We start from the raw sequence: 21864 nt of genomic DNA on the forward strand, positions 1-21864 counted from the left end.
ATATATATACACACACACACATATATATATATTTTTTGTCACTGAGAACAAGAACACCTATTCTGTAAATTGATGCCCTGAGGATTCCCTAACTTCACAATCTCCTGGACAACCTGTTAAAAATGTAGAATCAGGGTCTTATTACATAACTTCTAAATCAAAATCGGGGGCAGGGCAACCAGGATTTTTTTTTTTTTTTTTTTTGCCCAAGGTCACTCTACCTGGCCAGTCTTTTAACATATTTTTTCAGGAGATTCTTATGCTCAACAAAGTTAGAAAACGACAGTCCAAAGAACACTCACTATTGTGTTGTATAGCATGTGAATTAACAACTGTTGAAGGTAATCCAAAAAGTAACTGACTACATTAATAAAAGCAGATAAAATGGGAAGTTATCTAGTTGAACCCTGACACTAAATTTTCATGTCTGTCCATTTCATTAAAAACTGGTTCATAATATAAATCTGAATAGACATTAAAAATGCGCATTAAGGGCCAGGCACGGTGGCTCACACCTGTAATCCCAGCACTTTGGGAGGCTGAGGCGGGCGGATCACGAGGTCAGGCTAACATGGTGAAACTCCTAACACATCCTGGCTAACACGGTGAAACTCTGCCGCTACTAAAAAAATACAAAAAATTAGCTGGGTGTGGAGGCGGGCGCCTGTAGTCCCAGCTACTCGGGAGGCTGGGGCAGGAGAATGGTGTGAACCTGGAGGAGCTTGCAGTGAGTCAAGATAGCGCCACTGCACTTCAGCCTGGGGGACACAGTGAGATTTAGTCTCAAAAAAAAAAAAAAGGCATTAAGGTGTTTTATAGAGCTATAGTTTATCAGAACTAATGGTTTATAAAATAAACCTTACTTGAGAATCTTAAGACTCACATGGCATATCCAAACTTATTCAAGCTACTTCAGTATTTCATTTACGCCTGACACTTAAATTTGCCTCAACATCATGCAGAGCTTTTATTCTTAAGCCTCCTGTTTCTCAAAATGATTACAATCTGTTTTGTTCACTTAAAAATGCAAGTAGCATATATAATAAGAGTATGTGGGAGTATGTATGTGAATGAGGAAGAAAGCAGGGAATGACAGAAAAAGAAAAAATTAGAAGACTACAAGGGAAGTGGCACTCACTGATAACAAAAATCCCCAAATCCATTTTAAATTTGCTTTAAATGGAGCAGACTGCAGCCTCACAGAAATGCAAGGTGTAGAGACTAATGACCTTGGTATACAAAGTTCTCAAGGAATCCAAGTAGCCAAGTTACAAGCCCAAGATTAAAACACTATACCCTGGGACTGGAGTCTCCAAAGGTCATACCTAATTTGCATACTTACGCATCTATAGTTGGTATTGCATATTTTCCAGTGTTGGTTAGCATTGCACCTTTCATGTTAGGATCTTTCACTTCCATCATGAAACTTCTGGGAATTCCAGTGCTCTTTTTAATCCTAGGACCAGATTCAAAGTTTTTATCCTATTCAGAGGAAAAAGGAAGAGGAGGTAGAGAAAAAGCAGTTACCTTTATTTAATAAATTAGCTAATGTTATACAGTGCTTATTACTCTATTACTTGTAGTGCTTTACATATGTGATCTCATTTAATCCTCGTAACTGCTATGTGAGGTAAGTACTATTTTATCTTCATTTTAGAGAAGAAAAAACAGGCTTATAGAGATCAAGTAACTTGCCCAAACTCACTCAGCTAAGTGGCAGAACCAAGATGTGAAGCCTGGCAAATTTGGCTCCAGAGACCATGCTCATTTGCCATTGTCTACAGAAGGCAGTATTAACCAAGAAAAATAAGATAGCTAAGAAACAATTCCAAAGGAAAAAAGGTAAGATATACCATAGTTTCTGCTTTGAACTTACCCCATTTGTTGGGCAATTCTTAATATAATGTCCAGGTTTACCACAGCGGAAACACGTGTAAGATGGAGGTGGTGGGCCTAGAGGTTTCTTCATGTAACTAAAAGGGGGAAAAAATTACATGTATACGAGGACTTTGCAAAATAGTGCTTTTGATTGGGGGGGAAAACCCACCCCAAAAGTTCCTATTAGTATAAAATATTTAGGAAACTTACTTGATTGGGTCGTATTCATGGCCAGATTGCGACATCATTGCTTTAATTTTATCTTCTTCAGAAGCATTGGCTTCAGCCAGATTGGCAGTCTGTTTAACAGGTAATTATTTGACACACACATTAGAAACACATTTAAGACCACACAGCCAAAGACAACACCACTCATCCTGTAAAGAGCAGTATCTAACTAACCTTGCATAAAAACAGCTATTTACACGTATAACCTGGAAGAGGCACTTGGGAATTCCTTAGGTAATTACATGATGTTTGGGTGTCCGCAAGGCTGAAGAAAGTCATTCTGGGGGCACTCAAACCTTAGACCCTGTTTGTACCTTACATTAAGACTTGCATACTAATTTTCTACAAGTTAAAGACTGATATTGTTAGAATAGAAACACTTGATGTTTTAAAAATAATTCAAGTGTCAGAGCATTAAGACTATAATTTATACTTACAATGTGGAGGTAGGGATGGGGGTAGAATGACTGAACATATTATGCAGCAGGTATTAGAAGAAGGCTCTTTAGGTAGTGATGTTAGTTTCAAATCAAGTGCAAAAGATGTGCATTGAGCATTATAATTTTAAATTAAACTCTTCAGGTAAGTTTTATGAATTTCATCTTTGAGGTATGATATACAAGGTCTAGATATAAGCAGGGTCTAAGGGAGTGATTTCTAGTAAGTTGAATCTTCAGGCATTTAGCACTCATATCAGCCATTCATTGGGGGTTGTCTTTACATTCATCCACAAAACAAGCAACCAGTTTTAACATTTTATTGTAATTTTATATACAAAGAATGCTTAACATTAACAGAGCTTAGAACAGCAGCAACATTTACAGAAAACTGGATTACAGATGTTTAACAACTAATTTGTTTGAACCCAAACACTGTTTTACAAATACCTGTAGTTTAAAAAAACAAAACAAAACAAAAAAAAACCCAATCCCCCAAACCTCCCCAACTCCTCCCCGCAAAGAAACAATGGTAGGAATAGACCAAAAACTCAAATATGGTCCTTACAGTACATAAGAATAAAAACAGTAAACTATAAACTTCTAAGTGTTAACTCTATACTAAACCACTTTGCATTAGAAAATTATAAAATAGGATGGCTTTAGTCCACTTTATGTTTTAGAATAATCAATTTTAACGCTTACTTTTCCCAGACAGGAGCTTAAAAAGCAATTTGTTACTAGGACATTTTGTCGGGATACAGTCTAGGGGAAAGGACATAACAAAGCCAAGGACAAGATAGGGACAGCACTAATGGAAAACCCATCTTTTCATTAATCTTGGTTGCTAAATTTGGTTTCACATTTCTGATAGCAGGGAAAAAGGATTTTTGGAAAACTGGACAGCTTCCTTCTTGGCCCTCAAAAGTCTGCCTATTTTTTTTTTTAAAGGCACAATTTGCAAGCTAAATGTATTGCTTTAAAAAGTAATCCATCACTAGTGCTTTCCCAAACAGAAGATACACATTGTTGAGCAGAAAATGCAAGCAATCTTATCGCAAAACATTGCATATACAGTGATTCAGGAGGTAACAATTTGCCCCTCTGCCAAACATACACATTGGTATATTCCTGCAAACAGCTTTACACACTTACACAATTCATGTAGTCTGTGTTCAAACAAATTAGGTTGTTCAAAACTTTTTCTAATGCAGACAGACTACAAGTCTATAGCATAAAGAAACAACTGTATCACATTTAAAATATTGACCTTCATGGGATCAAGTCAAATATTCAAGAAATAACCATGCAATCGTCCGTGTAAAGGAAATCTTCTGTTTTGGCTGCTTAAAAAAGGTCCACATAATTTATAGCCAAAAGCAGGAAATTCCTCCAGAACCTTGTTAGTTTCCAATGTATAATTAAACAAAACGTATGAGGGAAAAAAAAATTAAGTGTAGCTTCAAGTGTTTCTTCTGTCTTGAAGATGAACAATACTCCAATACGCTGAGGCTGACAAAGTATTCCCCTATCTTCTCAAAACAGCAACTACTCTTTACAGGATAGTAATAATATGTACAATGCTTTTGCAAAATATATCCTCCCCCAACCCCTCTTAAAAAACCGTTCCACATAAAAAAATATGATGTTAGAAAAAAACTTATATTTTCAAGAATATATATATACCTTTGTAAGCTGGGCCAGAGAAATAGACGCGGAAGAGTCATCAATCTGTTCACAAAAAATTAAACACACATTCAAGTTCCAAACTGAAAACATCTTAAAGTGATCATTTAGCCCCTATTGACACTTAATGTTGAAATATTGGGCATTTTCTTAGTTTTCTAAAGAATGTTAAGCTTGAAAATGTAGCTCAGCCTGCTTCATTCTTCTCTAGATATTTCACACAGTTATAAAAGGCTAGCAGTTGGAAGGGAGGAAAAAGGGGCTCAATTAAAATGAAAAAATGGGGAAAAAAATATATCACACAGAAAATCTGTTCAGAGTGTTAAGCCCCGTGTCTCTCTATGGTCTCTAAATTTGACAATACTCAAGACAATGTACACTGGAAGAGAGAATAAGAAATCTAATTTTCCTGCAAGGCCATTATACAACATTGTAAAAACAAACAGCTCTTTAAGGGCTTAGGTAATTGCTTTAATAAATAACAGCTCCCATATAATTGCTACTTCTTTAATTTTTGAAAACATACACTTCAGTCTGAGTGAAGCTTGTTTATTCTCTCATACAGAGAGTAAGAATAGCTTCTTGTCAAAGAAACCACAACTTTATAAGGGCAAAGATGTTAAGTCAAAAAAAGGGAAAACAAAAGCACCCTGTGGAGAAGGCCAACAAAGCTATCACTTATTATGGTGGACTCTATTATTTGAAGAAAGTTAATTTAATCACACAGAGCAAGTGTACATATAAAGGATATAAGAAGGCTTTAAAAAATGTATTTTAATGAGTCTTAAGCATTCTGCTCCACTCACTAACTGCCAATTCTCCAACACTGAAGTGGGGGAGATAACTGGGCATATTTGAAGAAGCATCTTTGTGTAAAAGATGTATGGAGTCAGGAGAGAGCCACCTTCATAAACTGTTGTGTGCAAAGAGGAATAAAACATTTATCTTTCAAAATAAAATAAAAATTAAAGTGTATTTTAAATTAAACACTAATTTTTGTTCATTTGATCCTCTGAAATGATTTTAATATTAGTTTTTAAAAGAATCCTTAGTAAACAATCCTGAAGATATGCTTTCCCTACAGCTTCCTATGTAGTAAGTGGGTTGCTTATTTAACATGTTGTAAGGTCAGAACTCTTCATTTAAAATGGAGAATGTAACAAGATGTCTGGATCAAAGAAAAAAGTCTTCATCAGGTATTCTATGTTCCAGAGAACTAAAAGTTTTAAAATAAAAGCAACATGACTGAAGAGCCCCAAAGAGAAATGTAACCAGTCTCAATATGAAGTTCTTAGCCAATGCCCACACAGCAAATAAATGTAAATAAAAAATAATGTTGGCTAAACATAAGATATATCTCACAAATATCTTAGGGTTTTAAAAGTTAGTTTGATGGCTATTACTGGGATGTTTATTCAGACAAAAGCTTCTTTGCTCCACATTAAGGAACTGACTATAAAAGAGTTCATGATGCATTAATCCCACATCCTAATGCATTTTAACATAATTTGCCAATGGGTTATCATTTTTGTCCAGCTTTAAAGTATTTTTTTCCTTTAATAACTAATCTCAAGTGGTAAGTAGAAAAAAAAACTCTAAATAATACATACTTTCTTTTTATCTAAAGCAAGTTCTGACCTACTCAATCTATTTTAAAGATTTTATACCAACCAGGAATTACTTGATTTTAAGTAACAAGGACTAGACAAATTGCTGTCAACCATCATCTATACTACATTTCTCACCAATAAAATAAACAGCCTTTGAAAATAGCCCATTACTATCTAGAATAGAATACAAATACTGATGATTTCCTTGGAAAGAAAACAATTATATTAACTTTCTTACCACTGGAACTAAAAAACTTAACAAAAAAAAAGTCTTCCCACTCCTAACACTTAAGATACAGTATCCTTTTTGTTTTTATGCTGGGCTTTTGTGTGCTTTTAAGCTTTCTGCCAACTTAGTATTATATATTAATTGACTTTGAAGTGGTTTTAGATATGCAACTGCACTTAAATCATCTTTTTACCAAATAATCACTATTGCCCCTAAATACCTTATAGTCCACAAAAAAGTCAAGTTTACCTCAAATTTAGAAAAGCAAACAAATGTTTTCTATATATAGCAAGGTATTAAGAAACGAGCAAAAAATGTTGACAAAGAATGGTTTAAAAATGATTAGGAATCTGTATTACTAAACATCAATAAAAATAGTGACTCTTGGTAAGATACTAATGGTAAAAAAAAAAAAATCTGTGAGGACTTTAAAGTCCTCACAAAACTGACTGATGCAGATTGTTGACATTAAAATTAACCCACCTCCCTGTACCTAATTAGGGGTCTTGTTTTGGGGAGCAAGGATCTAAAATCTTTTATGCTAATTATACTTGCTTTTTGAAGTTAAAGGATCCTATGAAATGCAACTCTGATATTTAGTTAGCAAGAAGAACATCCAGCTTTGGGGTATCAACATGGACGGATGACTAAAAACAAGACTGGGGAATATGGAAACAGTCATCCATCCGTGATTAGTGTTCGCTTCCATTACCAAAACTATATATTCACTTTACTAATCAGGATAAGAAAAATTTGGCTTAGCGCCTCTATTTACTTTGCTTTTGTGAATGTGTACAATCCACGTGATTCTAAATCTCCTAAGATGGGCACTAATTATGCTTGATGAATATATTCTCATCCTAAATGCCAGCAAATGCACCCCAAGCAAATAAATGATGGGGACAACAGGGTATCTAATATCTCTATTTCAATAATTCTACCTAAAAATTAAAGCCACTTTTAAAGTATTAAAAAAAAAGGAAAGAAAAGAAAAGAGAAACCTAAATAAGCTTAAATAAACTGCTTCTTATAAATGTAATACAGACATGCCGGAACACACAAGGCTAAAAGAATGTTAACTTTATTTATGAACATGTGATTTGTGTTTATACACATGCTAATAAACAAAAAGGAAATAACTGTTTTCAAGAAATAAAACTTCATCTGAATTAGTTTAAATACTATATAAACTGTACTTTATACAAAATGTGTTACATTAACTACTACAGTCACCAGGATAGTCAATCTAATTTATGCTAGCATTTGGATACATAAAAATCAGTTTTAAACCAATCACCAGCAAAACATAAGCTTGGACAGTTTTTACAGCATTATGCTTAAAAACAAAAACAAAAACAAAAACAAAAAAACAAAAACAAAAAAAACAAAAAAAACCCATATCCAAAAAGAGGAAAAAAACCCCAAACACTAAGACTTTTGACCTTAGAATCACTGTATTTAGTTCCACAAGAACTAAAGGCCATATAACTCTAAAGAACAAGTCCAATGTTCAGATATTCTATTTTATCATGTTTAAGATCCAATGATCCAAGATTAGTGAAATGCCTCATACACAAAGAGCAATAGTATTTAAAAAGTATATAATGTGAAATAGCAAGCAATACCCTTGAATTCTAAATGAAGATTTTAGACATCTTGCATTGTGTACAATATCAAGCCTGGGCATTAAAATGTTTAGAGAACCATTACATTTACAGAACCCAATTATGATAGACCTGTGTTATGAAACAGATGTTTCACCCCACAACTTAGGAATGCTGCTACTTTTTACTTAAGAGCTCAAAGTTAAAATGATATCACAAATTAAGTTAATCTGTGATTACAAAAATTAAGCTTAACTTTCTTCAAACCAGTTATCCTGGTTAAGGGGAGTTACCTCTGATAAGCTACAGCTTTCAATAGCCTACGATTAACGCAGCATTTTAGTATCTCATGAAAAAGAGGGAAATATTTTAATTTGGACATCTGCACTAACTAGATAGAAGTAGAAGATCTCATTAAACTTTGAAAACAATATAATAAATTTATATAAACTGAAAATCACTAAGACATTTATATATTCATAGGGGGCCCCAGTTTCAGGTATCACTTTATAGTACAGATGTAAACAAAAGAAGGAGCTCAAAATGCCAAATAAAGCACGACTAAATAATAAAGCTGCATCAATGGTCTCTGGAAAGCTCTTTTCTATGATGTGTTTGAACTTGGAGAAAGCATCAAACTTCAATATAAGCTTTGCATGTTGCTAATGCATTTTTGGAAGCCATAAATCAGGCAGGAAAAAAAAAAAACTAACAAAAACTAAGTGATACAACGTGAAAATGGCAAAATATACACTCCAAACATTTTTTATTGCAAGAAACAAAAAGCACACAACAGCCTGTACATACATACAAAATACTAACTATAGACAGACAAATGTAGAACATGTCATCATGTTCATTAGTGTAAAACCTAAACGATCTAAAAAGGATCATACATTAACTGTACAACACAGTGTCATACAGGGAGAATGCTATCATATTTAATATGAAACAGTGTTACGGGCACAAATCACCCATTTCTACAAAATAAGTGTGCAAATGATGCCACATATATCCATATTCAACTGAGCTGTCATCAAAATACATTTTATTTACAATATGTACTATGATCAGTTGGATATTAAGTTCTAAAATGATTTACTTCACTGCTACATTATAAAGGTAAAAGCAATGTGTAGAAAAAGTGTGAGATTGTGTTTTTACATACTGCTTTTGTAGTTGCCATCGCTGGTTCAGTTCGACTTCTAAAAAACAAAATAAAAACCAAAATTAACATTAGCTATTTATGAATTTTTGTGCTAATAAATTTTAACACATTATCTTCAATAATACATTTTTAGGAACATAATTTTCCTTTGGTATAAATATTTAACAACAGACAATTTCTGAATGAATTACTCTGATTAATCTTTACCACCTTTGAACAGTTTTAAGATAGATTTGAGGTTTGGAAAACAATTACATACTAGGGAATACGAAAATAGGTGTACCGTGCCACTTAAAACAAATGTTTTCTGAAAGGTAGTATAGGGATTTTAGGTTTAGAAATGTGGTTTATTCTTCCCTAGAAGAAAATCTAGGTAGTACCATTCAGGACATAGGCATGGGCAAGGACTTCATGTCTAAAACACCAAAAGCAACGGCAGCAAAAGCAAAAATTGACAAATGGGATCTAATTAAACTAAAGAGCTTCTGCACAGCAAAAGAAACTACCATCAGAGTGAACAGGCAACCTACAGAATGGGAGAAAATTTTTGCAACCTACTCATCTGACAAAAGGCTAATATCCAGAATCTACAAAAAACTCAAACAAATATACAAGAAAAAAACAAACAACCCCATCAAAAAGTGGGCAAAGGATATGAACAGACATTTCTCAAAAGAAGACATTCATACAGCCAACAGACACATGAAAAAATGCTCATCATCACTCGCCATCAGAGAAATGCAAATCAAAACCACAATGAGATACCATCTCACACCAGTTAGAATGGCAATCATTAAGAAGTCAGGAAACAACAGGTGTTGGAGAGGATGTGGAGAAATAGGAACACTTTTACACTGTTGGTGGGATTGTAAACTAGTTCAACCATTATGGAAAACAGTATGGCAATTCCTCAAGGATGTGGAAATACATGTACCATATGACCCAGCCATCCCACTACTGGGTATATACCCAAAGGATTATAAATTATTCTACTACAAAGACACATGCACACGTATGTTTATTGCGGCACTATTCACAATAGCAAAGACTTGGAATCAACCCAAATGTCCATCTGTGACAGACTGGATTAAGAAAATGTGGCACATATACACCACGGAATACTATGCAGCCATAAAAAAGGATGAGTTTGCGTCCTTTGTAGGGACATGGATGCAGCTGGAAACCATCATTCTTAGCAAACTATCACAAGAACAGAAAACCAAACACCGCATGTTCTCACTCATAGGTGGGAACTGAACAGTGAGATCACTTGGACTCGGGAAGGGGAACATCACACACTGGGGCCTATCATGGGGTGGGGGGAGGAGGGAGGGATTGCATTGGGGAGTTATACGTGATATAAATGATGAATTGATGGGTGCTGACGAGTTGATGGGTGCAGCACACCAACATGGCATAAGTATACATATGTAACAAACCTGCACATTATGCACATGTACCCTAGAACTTAAAGTATAAAAATAAAATAAAATAAAATAAATAAAATAAATAAAAAATAAAAAAAAAGAAATGTGGTTTATTCTTAATACACTGAAAAATTAAAATACATAATTTCCCAGTTTCTGAATACGTAAATTTTCACATATCAGGAAGACCACTGTTGTTAACATTTGTAATTTGGATCCCTGAGAAATTGCTGTGCTCCCAAAACTAATTTTCCAATCTGGAAGGCCAGGCTGATACCTATTTTCATTTTTCAAATGCCTTGAAACAACGATCAAGAATTGAACAAGAGGTCAAGGTAACAGGATCACTTGAGCCCAGGAGTTTGAGACTAGCCTGGGCTGTAACATAGTAACCCCATCTCTTAAAAAAAGAAAAAAAAAAAACTGAACAAAAATTCTCACTCCCAGAAAAACACATATTTTAGTTAAAAGAACTGACTTAAATGGCTGTGTAGAACTGGAAAATTTGGTGTTTAAAAAACACACACGTAAACCCCAAAAGAAATTACTTTAATCCACACAGGAACGGGGAAGGAGTTGAATTGCTAGATATACCTTTTAATGCTTCAAGTTTAACGTATCTTGACTATACAGAAATTTTAGCATCTAACAGGAGTTTATAGGTTTGTGTATAATTTGGAATTTGAGAAAAAAAAAAGCTGAGCTTTGATTTTCTAGTTATTTGCTCAAAAAAAAAAAAAAAAACCAGATGCATTTTATGAGGCAAATTTATTACAAACAGAATCCTATATATTGTAAATTAACATAGTATTCTGTGTAAGAGGCAACTTATTTTGCCATGTACTTCAAGTAATTCTTTTCTTAAGAGTTTCTATCAAAAAATCTACAGAAATGATGTTTGCCATTTTTTAAAAAGCACTTGGTAAATTAATGTAAAACTTCACACTAGATTGTAGGAATTAATTATCCCCATAAATTTGTAATTCTTAGGCTGGGTGCAGTGGCTCACACCTGTAATCCTAGTACTTTGGGAGGCCAAGGCCAGTATATCATCTGAAGTCAGGAGTTTGAAACCAGCCGGGCCAACATGGTGAAACCTAGTCTCTACTAAAAACACAAAAATTAGCCGGGCTTGGTGGTGGACACCTGTAATCCTGGCTACTTGGGAGGCTGAGGCAGGAGAATTGCTTGAGCCTGGAGGCTACGGTGAGCCAAGATTGCGCCACTGCACTCCAGCCTGGGCAACAGAGTGAGACTCCCTCTCAGGGAAAACAACAACAACAACAAAAAAAACGTAATATAATTCTTCTATAGTTCTTAGAATCATTTAAAGATAAGAACACACACCATTAAAAGTTCACTTGGCAATTATAACAAGGAGAGTATTCAGCTTTTTAAAGCTGTTACTATACAGAAGATACTGCACAAAAGGACTTCTAAGTGTTAAGATATGGAATGTAACTTTACCACAAATTAATGAGAAAAATCTTAGAATACTTGCCCACATGAGGTAAAGCTCCAATAAATGACTTTATTTTTACCTTAATTTCAAGAACACTTTCCATTTCCTAGCACTGGCAAATTCTAGAATTTTTCATTGACTCAAAACAATTTATTCCATTTCAAACAAAACTACCTAATCCTAAGTGAAAATCACTACTCTTTAAATAACCTATGTTGCTGCCCTTTTCACATATTATAGTTCTGCTATCACTACTGAAACGACAAGAAAACAGAGAAAGTTAAGGATATAAGGTTTTAGTCCTGTCCCAGGTTAGTGACCATCAGCTCTGGACTAGCTGTGAGACTGCTCTCTTCCTACTCCAATAATGTGCATTTACCATGTGCCAGACACTATTTAATTCTTACAACCCTCTAGGGTTAAGTACTCACATCCCTATTTTATTTTTGAGGAATCTGAGGCACAGAGACTTACCCAAGGTCCAAAGTCACACAACTGGTATGAAGCAGTAAATGGAGTCAGATCTAAGCCTGATTTCAGTGCCTATGATTATAAATCCTATATACTTTATGCCTCTCAGCCAAAGCCCCTTATTGATAAAGAGTAAATGTTAGCTTTTTTTTTTTTTTTTTTTTTTTTTTTTTTTGAGACGGAGTCTCGCTCTGTCGCCCAGGCTGGAGTGCAGTGGCCGGATCTCAGCTCACTGCAAGCTCCGCTTCCCGGGTTCACGCCATTCTCCTGCCTCAGCCTCCCGTGTAGCTGGGACTACAGGCGCCCGCCACCTCGCCCGGCTAGTTTTTCTTCATATTTTTAGTAGAGACGGGGTTTCACCGCATTAGCCAGGATGGTCTCGATCTCCTGACCTCGTGATCCGCCCGTCTCGGCCTCCCAAAGTGCTGGGATTACAGGCTTGAGCCACCGCGCCCGGCCATGTTAGCATTGCTGAATACTCTTGATGCTGTCAAAATATTGAGGACCAATGTCTACCACCCTAAATTTTTGTGATGAAGAAAACTGAAGGAACACGCTCAAAAAAAAGCAGTCAAAGGAAGGCACAGAAATAATCTGAATATCACTTTCTTGTCTTTGTAAATGACAAGACATTTACATTACTTTGCACTGCCCATATGGAGAAAAAATTTTTCCTAATAATGGCCATTCTCACCACAGGCTAAGACAATTTAACTGGGGGAGGAAGTAAAAAACAAACGAACAAAGAAACCCACTATCCTCACAGTCTTGAGAAAATGTATTCATTAAGGTTAAAGTAATGAGTTCAGTTCTAAAATACAGTTTTCTCTCACAAAATTAAAAAACAAACTAAAAAAAGTCTATTTTGAGAAATATACGAGATTTGATACTTACATAACATATGTCTTGCTTGTAGATTTAACACCTCCAATAGGAATTCTTCTAACAATTACAGACGAATTCTTAGGAATCAGAGCATTATCATCAGTATATTCTGTAAATAAAAAGACAGAATCGAATTTCCATTTGGGGATTTGGGTGAGTACCCAAGAATAAGAAAACTTCAAATACAAATTTCATGGGAAATTTAAATATAATAACTAAAAGTTCCTTGCAACTAGATTACTGATATTGTCAGAACAAACATCCAAAGCTGTAAGAGGGCTTCTTTTCAAAGGACAACAAATATCATCAGCAGGTTCTTGGCTCTGGCACCTCTACTTTTGTGGAACTCCAAATCTCAGTAACACTGTCATTCTTTAGTTTAGTCAGAAATGCTGAACATGTGAGCGGAGAAAAAGCTGCTATTTAGAATGAAGATATTCTGTCTCTCCTAGTCCCTAAACATTAGTTGAGTATTACAATCCCTGCACTCACAGAAATTATTACTGAGGAAGATAAGACTAAAAATTAAATTATGACATTATGAATAAAGAGAAAATGGTTTTCTAACAAGGAATGAATAATGGAATACAACTTCAGATAGCATGATGATTCCAAGAGAGTCTCTTGGAGGAACTTCTACTGGATCCTTAAGGACTGAGAACCCAGCCAGATACGGGGAAAAAACTGGTTGAGGACTATTTCAGGCAGAGGATAAGAAAAGCATGTGGGAAAATGACACGAAACAGCTTGAAGAGCCTAAGAAAATAAAAGAGAAGAATGACAGAAAGGTATAGACCACACACTGATTTATATTTTGTTTTAAAGTGCAACAGGAAGACACTGAAGGATTTTAAGCAAAGTGATTATTTGCTTTTTGTTAAAGAAAAAAAGACTGCTTGTAGGAGAACAAGAGTAGAAACCAGGGAACTAATAATGAGGCTGTTAAACAATCCAGGTAGAGATAATGATGACCTATGTTAGGATGTGACAGAGAGAAAATAAGACAGAATGTTTTCGGGTAGGATTGACAAAGCTTGCTGATGGACCGAATATTGGGGAGATGAAGGAGAAAGAGGAATCAGGCCAGAGGAATCCCTGGGTTCCTGGCTACAGCCACTGGATAAACAGTGATGTCACCTTCTGGGAAAACCAAGAGGGAGATGAATGGATCCTATTTTTATACTCCTTGGGCTATTTGCAATACTTTTATAAGAATGAAATTAAGAAACTGGACCTTAACTGTGGTGAATCTGTAAAATTACCAAAAAGAAAAATTATCTTGAAGATGCAAAAATGTATCCATCTCCTTTAATCACCCAACCAGGCCTTTTTATTGTCATTAAGTTTACTTGCTTCACTTAAAGTTACTCTGCACAAAGTGACTATCTCTGTTCTTCCGATTACTATGCTTACCACATATGTAGGCGTATCCGACTTTTAATGTATATTAATTATTTTTAGTCATAATGCTAATAGTACTCCTTGTTATTAATGAAATTGTTCAGGCAAGGGTTATTTTCTATATACTTCAAATAGAAGGTGGTATCTCACAGGTATTCAGTAAGAGGTAGGCAATTTCCTAGATTTAGGCATGCCAATGTAGGACTATAATCATTATCTTGGATAGTTCATGATAGTCCCAAATTCCAAGAAAGCTTTGATTCAGAAAAACTGAGAGTATGGGGTGACTACACTTTTTTTTTATTTTTCTGAGACGGAGTCTTGCTCTGTCGCCCAGGCTGGAGTGCAGTGGCCGAATCTCAGCTCACTGCAAGCTCCACCTCCTGGGTTCACGCCATTCTCCTGCCTCAGCCTCCCGAGTAGCTGGGACTACAGGCGCCCGCCACCTCGCCCGGCTAGTTTTTTGTATTTTTTAGTAGAAATGGGGTTTCACTGTGTTAGCCAGGATGGTCTCGATCTCCTGACCTCGTGATCCGCCCATCTCGGCCTCCCAAAGTGCTGGGATTACAGGCTTGAGCCACCGCGCCCGGCCTGACTACATTTTTTTAAAGTTAATTCTAGAAACAAAACAGTGTCAAACACCTGACAGGAAGTTTCTGAATAGGTAACAACTCAATGCACTCACAAGAGCTTTCCAAGACAGATTATTAATTTGATTAGCACAGTACTGTGTCAAACTAAAAGGTGCCTCAATGCCCTTCAAAACAGATGTTCTAACTGACTTTTTAAATACCTGAATTACAATGATGATTTCTTACCCCTCAAGGTATCTTTCTAGGGGTATTAAAGACACTTAGGAGGTTATTTCATTTAAAATACCTCCTTAACAAGTAGTCTGTTGGCTTCAAAAGACCCTTTGTGCTTGCCAGTTTTTTTGACCCCAGACATGAAAGGCATGGATGAAATGAAAAACAAGATGAATCTGAGAAACGGAGAGTTAGAAATATAATAAGAGTCGTTTATAAACTCTTCATATTCAGCTTCCAAACCTCTCACACTTTAATTTCAGAATGAAGGATGTTTTGTTTTTTAGGGGTCGGTGTGCAGAAAAGTAGAAACGTTTCTCATATATAACAAAGATTACTTGAGATTCATTTTGAAATATAGTCTAGAAACAAGCAGGATTCTTGTCTAAAACACATGGAATTCTGACCCAAGCATTTTAGTCTTATCAAGATTTCAGGGTCCTAGGCCAGGCACAGTGGCTCAAGCCTATAATCCCAGCACTTTGGGAGGCCAAGGCAGGAGGATCACTTGGGCTCAGGAGACCAGCCTGGGCAACATGGCAAAACCTCCATCTCTACCAAAAAAAAACACAATAAAGTAGCTGGACATGGTGGTGTGTGACTGTAGTCCCAGCTACTTGGGAGGCTGAGGTGGGAGGATCACCTGAGTCTGGTAGGTTGAGGCTGCAGTGAGCCGAAATTGTGTCATTATACTCTAGCCTGGGCAACAGAGTGAGGATCTGTCTCCCTCAAAAAAAAAAAAAAAAAAAAAAGTAAGGGACCTAAACATGGACAGAATTCCAAAATTGTAAGGAAATGTTTTATAGAAACATGGTAGATTAGGGATTTTAAAATTATAAGAATGGAATCAAGAAACTGGACCTTAACTATGGTAAAAAGATTACTATAGTTTTCTTTAGTAAATATGTTGAGTATCAGTGCGAAAATCAAGTGGCGTTCTACTCAACTGCCTTGTGACATTGGATACTATTTCCCATAAAACTAGTTAAGTAGCTACCATCAATATCTCTTTCTCTCTTAATTTGAGGACTGCATAAAAAACAAATTTTCTCCCTCAAAGCTCCCTTTTCTTAACAAACCTAACATCAAAGCTTTCTCCAATAAAGGGCAGCTCACATAAATATAAAAAAGAAAATGTGCTGGGCAATCACTTCCCTGGCTTTCTGGGTTTGAATTACGTAGCATTTATTTCCTTGACTAGGAAAAAAAAATTGGTTACACAAAGTCACAAAACTCTTAAATTTCTGGACAGGATTCTTTCAACTATAACTTACCTAGTCTAAAGTTGCATTCACATGCCTGTAATCCCAGAACTTTGGGAGACTGAGGTGGGTGGATCACTTGAGGCCAAGAGTTCGAGACCAGCCTGGCCAGCAAGGCAAAACCCCATCTCTACTAAAAATACAAAAATTAGCTGGGTGTAGTGGCGCACGCCTGTAGTCCCAGCTACTTGGGAGGCTGAGGCATGAGAATAGCTCAAACCAGGGAGGTGGAGGTTGCAGTGAGCTGAAATGGTGGCACTGCACTCCAGCCTGGGTGACAGAGTGAGACTCTTGTTACAGCAAACAAACAAACAAAAAAAAAGTTGCATTCAATTGTTCAGTCGAAAAGACGGATAACGCCTAGCCCTAATGATTCAATTGTGTAATACTCCAGTAAAATATGAAACTTGAATATATGACGATAAAAATTAATATCTTAATATCCTTTAATTCCATTCATATTGTCTCTCCTCTCATTCATAAATACTCAATATATCAAGATGGCCCAAACTTCTTATAAACCCATCTGTTCTGTGAAATGTGACTGTTATAGTTAAGGGATGCTTGTGAGACACTTAAATATAAAGCTATTTCTCAACTGTTCATGACCACCATCAGTTTTTCCTCTCCTTAGTCAGATGATTACACATAGCTCCAATTATCAAATGGTATGATACTTGTTTTTAAAAGGTGGGGAGGCAGACAGTATTTTCACATAATATCATTTGAGCAAATAAAATTCTTCCTTAATATTTTTGAGTCATGATACGCCAGCACCGCTGTTCCTTAACCTAATACAATTATACTTAGGTCTGCATTGTAAATGGAAAACTGGTCTACATGACAAGATTTACTCTACCTAAACTACAGGCTGGAAGTGGGGGACCTCCCATTTCAACTAAAAGAATCCATGTCACACCTTAAGTGTGATAAAAATTCAGTGACTAAAAAAATACCCTAATTGTCAACTTCACTTCTCATCCCATCAGTAACTTTTAGAACACCGAACTGCTAAAAAACACACATCAGCATTACTGATTTGAGAAAAAGAAACCAAAACAAGTTCAGAGTCAGGAAAGACTGCCTGTCACATTCATCTACTGTTAAGTTCCCAATATTATCAAATACTTTTGAAAAGGAGAAAGAAACTGACGATTCTTATCAGTGGCTTATTTGTACTCTATGGTAGCCGCCTATTTTTCATACCTTAGTATCAACAGTCACGTAAAATCTAGCAACTACCACTTAAAAAAAAAAATCAGTACTTTTGATCTTCATCTAATTGATAAATCTTAAGAGTAGTCACTAATTCTGAAGCTGACACACAAGAGCGATGACATCAGAACATTTCAAGATCCAAAAGCAATTCCAACGCTGATTAAATCCTCAAAAATACTAAAGTTCAGATCCCTTCTCCACAACACAGGCAAGCAACTCCAAATAAATAAATGTGGGGAGGGAGGAAGGCAAGACGTAAAATTTGCCATCAAACTCCACAATGTTGTTAGGTTGGAGAATTCTTTTTTATTTTTTTTTTGGCTGACTGAACAAACAAGTCTTGCACAGGCTCTCCTTCCCTCTTGATGGAAAGTAAGTTAGAAAACGCCCTAAGACAAGCACCCAAAGAGTCTAGATAGCTATCCCCCTCTCCTCCCTCCCTCACTTTAAAAAAACAGCGAAAAGAATACTCAGGCTTCCATGTTTTGGGTTAGCCTGTTACAGATGACCCAAGTATGCAGAAATAAAATAAACCAGAGAAACTCCAAGGCCAGCTGCTGCAACCCTTGGCTATCAATGAAAGCTGTATCCAAAGTACTAGAACGAACAGTCCCACTAGAGACATAATGGCGGTTAGCTTCCTGCCAGGCACCTTCTAACTAGTATCTCTCTCCAGCCAGCAAATATCTTAAGACCATGCTGCCCTTACCTTCTTTCGTCTGCGCATTGGTGATCTGCAGGTCGCAGTCGGCAGCTTTCAGCTTCTCTCTCCCCATAATCTGCTTCTTTAAGTCGCAGAGGGAGATGTGGAGCCCATCAAAGGTGACGGTATCATAGTTGAGTTTAGAGGAAAATTTATAATGCACACAGGACATGGTGCCAAGGGATTCCTAAGGTTCAGCGAGGAGACGTGGACACTCTCAATATATGTATATTTATAAACTTTAAGAGCAAAATATGTACACACAAAACACTTAAAAGACACCGAAGGACCCTAAGGCCTCAGATTAAATACCCCCCAACCACAAGCAGGGGTTCGTCAGAACAATCATCCAGAGCCCCCCCCGATACTCAGAATCACTTCATGGGGGAGGAGGAGGACGAGGACGGGTAAGAGGGGAAATCGAGAATCCGCCAACGGGCACAATGTCACCCGGCTGGGTCCCCCTCGCTCATGCTAAGGGGCCGGCAGAGACGGGGGAATAGACGGTGCAGTCAGTAGCGGTCAGTTCACACGTTAAGAGTCCGAGCGACCCCACGGGGTCAGGGGTCCATAGCGCGGCCGCACCTCCCGGCGGGTCTCTCTCTCCGTGGATTGGGGTGACCCAGGCCCCGGGAGAAGGTTGAGGGGAGAGGGCCTAGGCCCGGAGTCCACGAGCGGCCTCACGCCTCCTCCTGGCTTCCGGACGACCGGCGTCAGCTTCCCCAGGCCCAGGCCCCCACCGCACACAAACCCCTGGCGCCTGCTCCCCGGAGGCCACGAGCGGCCCCGCGGCCTAGGCCGAAAACGCGCGGTCGGCGGAGGAGAGGCCTTCCCGCAGGCCGCCCCCGGCTCCGCCTCCCCCCGCCGCCGCCGCCGCCTCGGACACAAAGCCGGCACAAGGCCTCCGCGAGGCCTCGGAGCACTTCCTCACCACCCCGGGCCCCAGCCGGCGGTCGGGTGGCTTCGGCGGACCCCGGGGACACCGCCGAGGCTCCCTGACGCTTCCTCTCGCCGGATCCTCCGCGCTTCGCTCGCCTTTCGTTTCCGTCGCCTTGAGGCCTGGAACCGGGAGAACACGCCCGCAAGCTGCCGGGCAGCGGCCAGGGCTTCTCCGGCTCCCTTTTTGTGTTGCCCCCCTGCCGCTCGGGGGCCCTCACCGAGCGGCGGCGACACTTCCAAGCCAGGCACTATGGCGGACGCGGCCTGGCTTCGGACGAGCGCCCCACTCCGGGGTCTCTTAAGCAGGGATTGCACGGGCGGCGCGCGCGAGGCGGGGCTGGCGTGCGCCGATAGGCGGGCCAAGGGGCGGGGCTGTGACGTCACAAAGCGCACGGTCCGCCCACGTGACCCCGCGCTTTGTGACTCCAGAGCGCGGAAACTGAACGAGCCGAGACAACGGGAGGAACCAACTGCTTCAAAAGGGAGGGGGGTTGTCGCGTCGAGGAGCGGCTCACAGGGAGGCTCGGTGGGGAGAGCTCGCCTTGCCGGGGCTGCGTGCAGTTTCCGCTGCAAAGTGGCTTGCCTAGGGGTGGCCAGCTAACTCCCCCTTCCCCACAGGTCCTGTCAGCTCCCCTAAGCCTCCCAATTTAAGTGAGCATTATGGTTGCTAAGCAGAAAACTATGGTTGCTATGCAAGCGCTCCCTAGCTGCTGCTTCCCTAATAAACTGGCTACCCTATACTCTTCACAAGTGGAAATCGTGGAGCAGCCGCTGCCAAGAACTGACAACAGCCACTAGCACCATACAGATTTATTGAGCTCTTACTATGTGCTAGGCACAGGGCTGATCGCATAATAACATTGCCAGGCTCAGCAGCCACGTTGTCTGGGTTGGATCCCTACCTGTGGGGCTCTAGATTTAACCCCTCTGTGCCTGGGTCTCCTGGGCTGTAAAATGCCATTAAAAATAGTACTTTGTTTACTTGTTTGTTATGGATTAAATAAATCCATAGTCTAAGACCATGCCGGTGCATTGACATGGCTTAGTGCACCGAAATATTAATAGCTGTGGCTCAATAAATGTCAATTTAACAACAAAACCCCTACGTGGTCAACATGACCATTATTTCCGATTTACAGATGATGGAACTGAAGCTAGCAATCATATACTTTCTGAATTTGCAGAAGGGGATGCCTACTCAGTGGCGGGGTCCCAATTCCATTCCTAAGCGCAAATGCCAGGAACAGTGACAAGAACCCCCCTCAGTAGATTGGAATTTTTTTCCTTCAGGCATGGGGACGTTATTACATTCAGAAAAAATCATAATATAATAAAATTACATTCATAAACGATAATAACTATCGTTTACAATCCATGTTCCTCATCCAGTTTGAATTTTACAGGCGAGGCTCAATTAATTTAGGCAACTGAGAATAAGATCCTATAGCCAAGAAGTAGCAGAGTTTCCCAGGGACTTCCTGAAAGCACACTCCAAATTCTTACTGAACTTGATTTAAAATTAATCATCATCCTGTCAGAAAAGCCTTCCTAAGGCCATCTTTTTTGAATAAGATGGCGATCTTTCTCTATCCCTTTAGTCTTTTCTTCCTGGCACTTACAGATAGTTGACAGTTATATATTTACTTTTTAATTATCTGTCTCCCCCAACCTCTACCTTCAGCTGACAATAGGGATCTTATCTTTATCTTTGTTTTTGCTGTATCCTCAGATCTTAGAACATAGTAGGTGCTCAATAAATACGTGCTGAATTACTGGATACATTTTTACGTGATCCATAGAGATATCGTGGCAATAAAATTTTGGCCACAGTCATGGGGCAGCTCTAGAGACACCAATACAATTTAACTCAACCACACACATCAGTACTTTTCATATATAACACGTTTCTTCCACTTTTACCTCTTTGTTAATTCACCAAAAATTTATTGCTGTCATGTCCTCTTTAGGTTGGTTGCTTTTTCTTAAAAGCCTCTGTGTGAATGAAAGGGCGAGGGCTATCTCTAGTGAAAGAAAAACTCGACCAGAAAATTGCAAACCGTCATGGCATTCACTCTGAAACGGTGAATCTATTCCCTTCGCCTGTCTTTGGCCGACTGCTTTATATACTGAATACCTAATTTAATCAGCCTGGTGCGTCATGGATCTCAAAGGGGGCCACAGCCTCAGGATAGGATAGAGTGGATCCTAACCTAATCAGAGGGGGAGTGTCCTTGGAAAGAATGTTGTCAATTGGTTCAACTGTTCTAATCTGCCAACAGCTTTGTTCAACTTTGATATTCTCACTTACAGAGGCCTCACTTCATACCACATCAAACAGGTCAAAATGCATTAACCAATGCAATTAAATGCATTAACTTGAGTTGCCTGACTAATTGACACAATGCTACATTTGGTCCATTTCACTAAATTCCTTTACTAATCTTCATTTT

At 38.4% G+C, this 21864-nt stretch overlaps 1 protein-coding gene across 2 annotated transcripts in view; it reads right to left on the reverse strand.

The window, feature by feature from the left end:
* The window catches only part of RBBP6 (RB binding protein 6, ubiquitin ligase), a 34555-nt gene extending 14824 nt beyond the window's left edge, over positions 1-19731 (reverse strand). The window contains exons 1-7 of one of the 2 annotated variants that reach the window (XM_033217729.1): positions 18482-19731; positions 13095-13194; positions 8841-8877; positions 4230-4274; positions 2089-2177; positions 1877-1973; positions 1343-1482 (exon numbers count right to left, since the gene is read on the reverse strand). In XM_033217729.1, coding sequence (XP_033073620.1) covers positions 1343-1482; positions 1877-1973; positions 2089-2177; positions 4230-4274; positions 8841-8877; positions 13095-13194; positions 18482-18647 — 674 coding nt within the window. In that variant the 5' untranslated portion in view covers positions 18648-19731. The remainder of the gene's footprint in view (positions 1-1342; positions 1483-1876; positions 1974-2088; positions 2178-4229; positions 4275-8840; positions 8878-13094; positions 13195-18481) is intronic. The other variant, XM_033217730.1, reaches the window with a different exon arrangement.
* Positions 19732-21864: the final 2133 nt, after the last annotated feature.

The sequence above is a fragment of the Trachypithecus francoisi genome, unplaced genomic scaffold (assembly GCF_009764315.1).
Source record: "Trachypithecus francoisi isolate TF-2019V2 unplaced genomic scaffold, Tfra_2.0 Lachesis_group10, whole genome shotgun sequence".
Lineage (NCBI taxonomy): Eukaryota > Metazoa > Chordata > Mammalia > Primates > Cercopithecidae > Trachypithecus > Trachypithecus francoisi.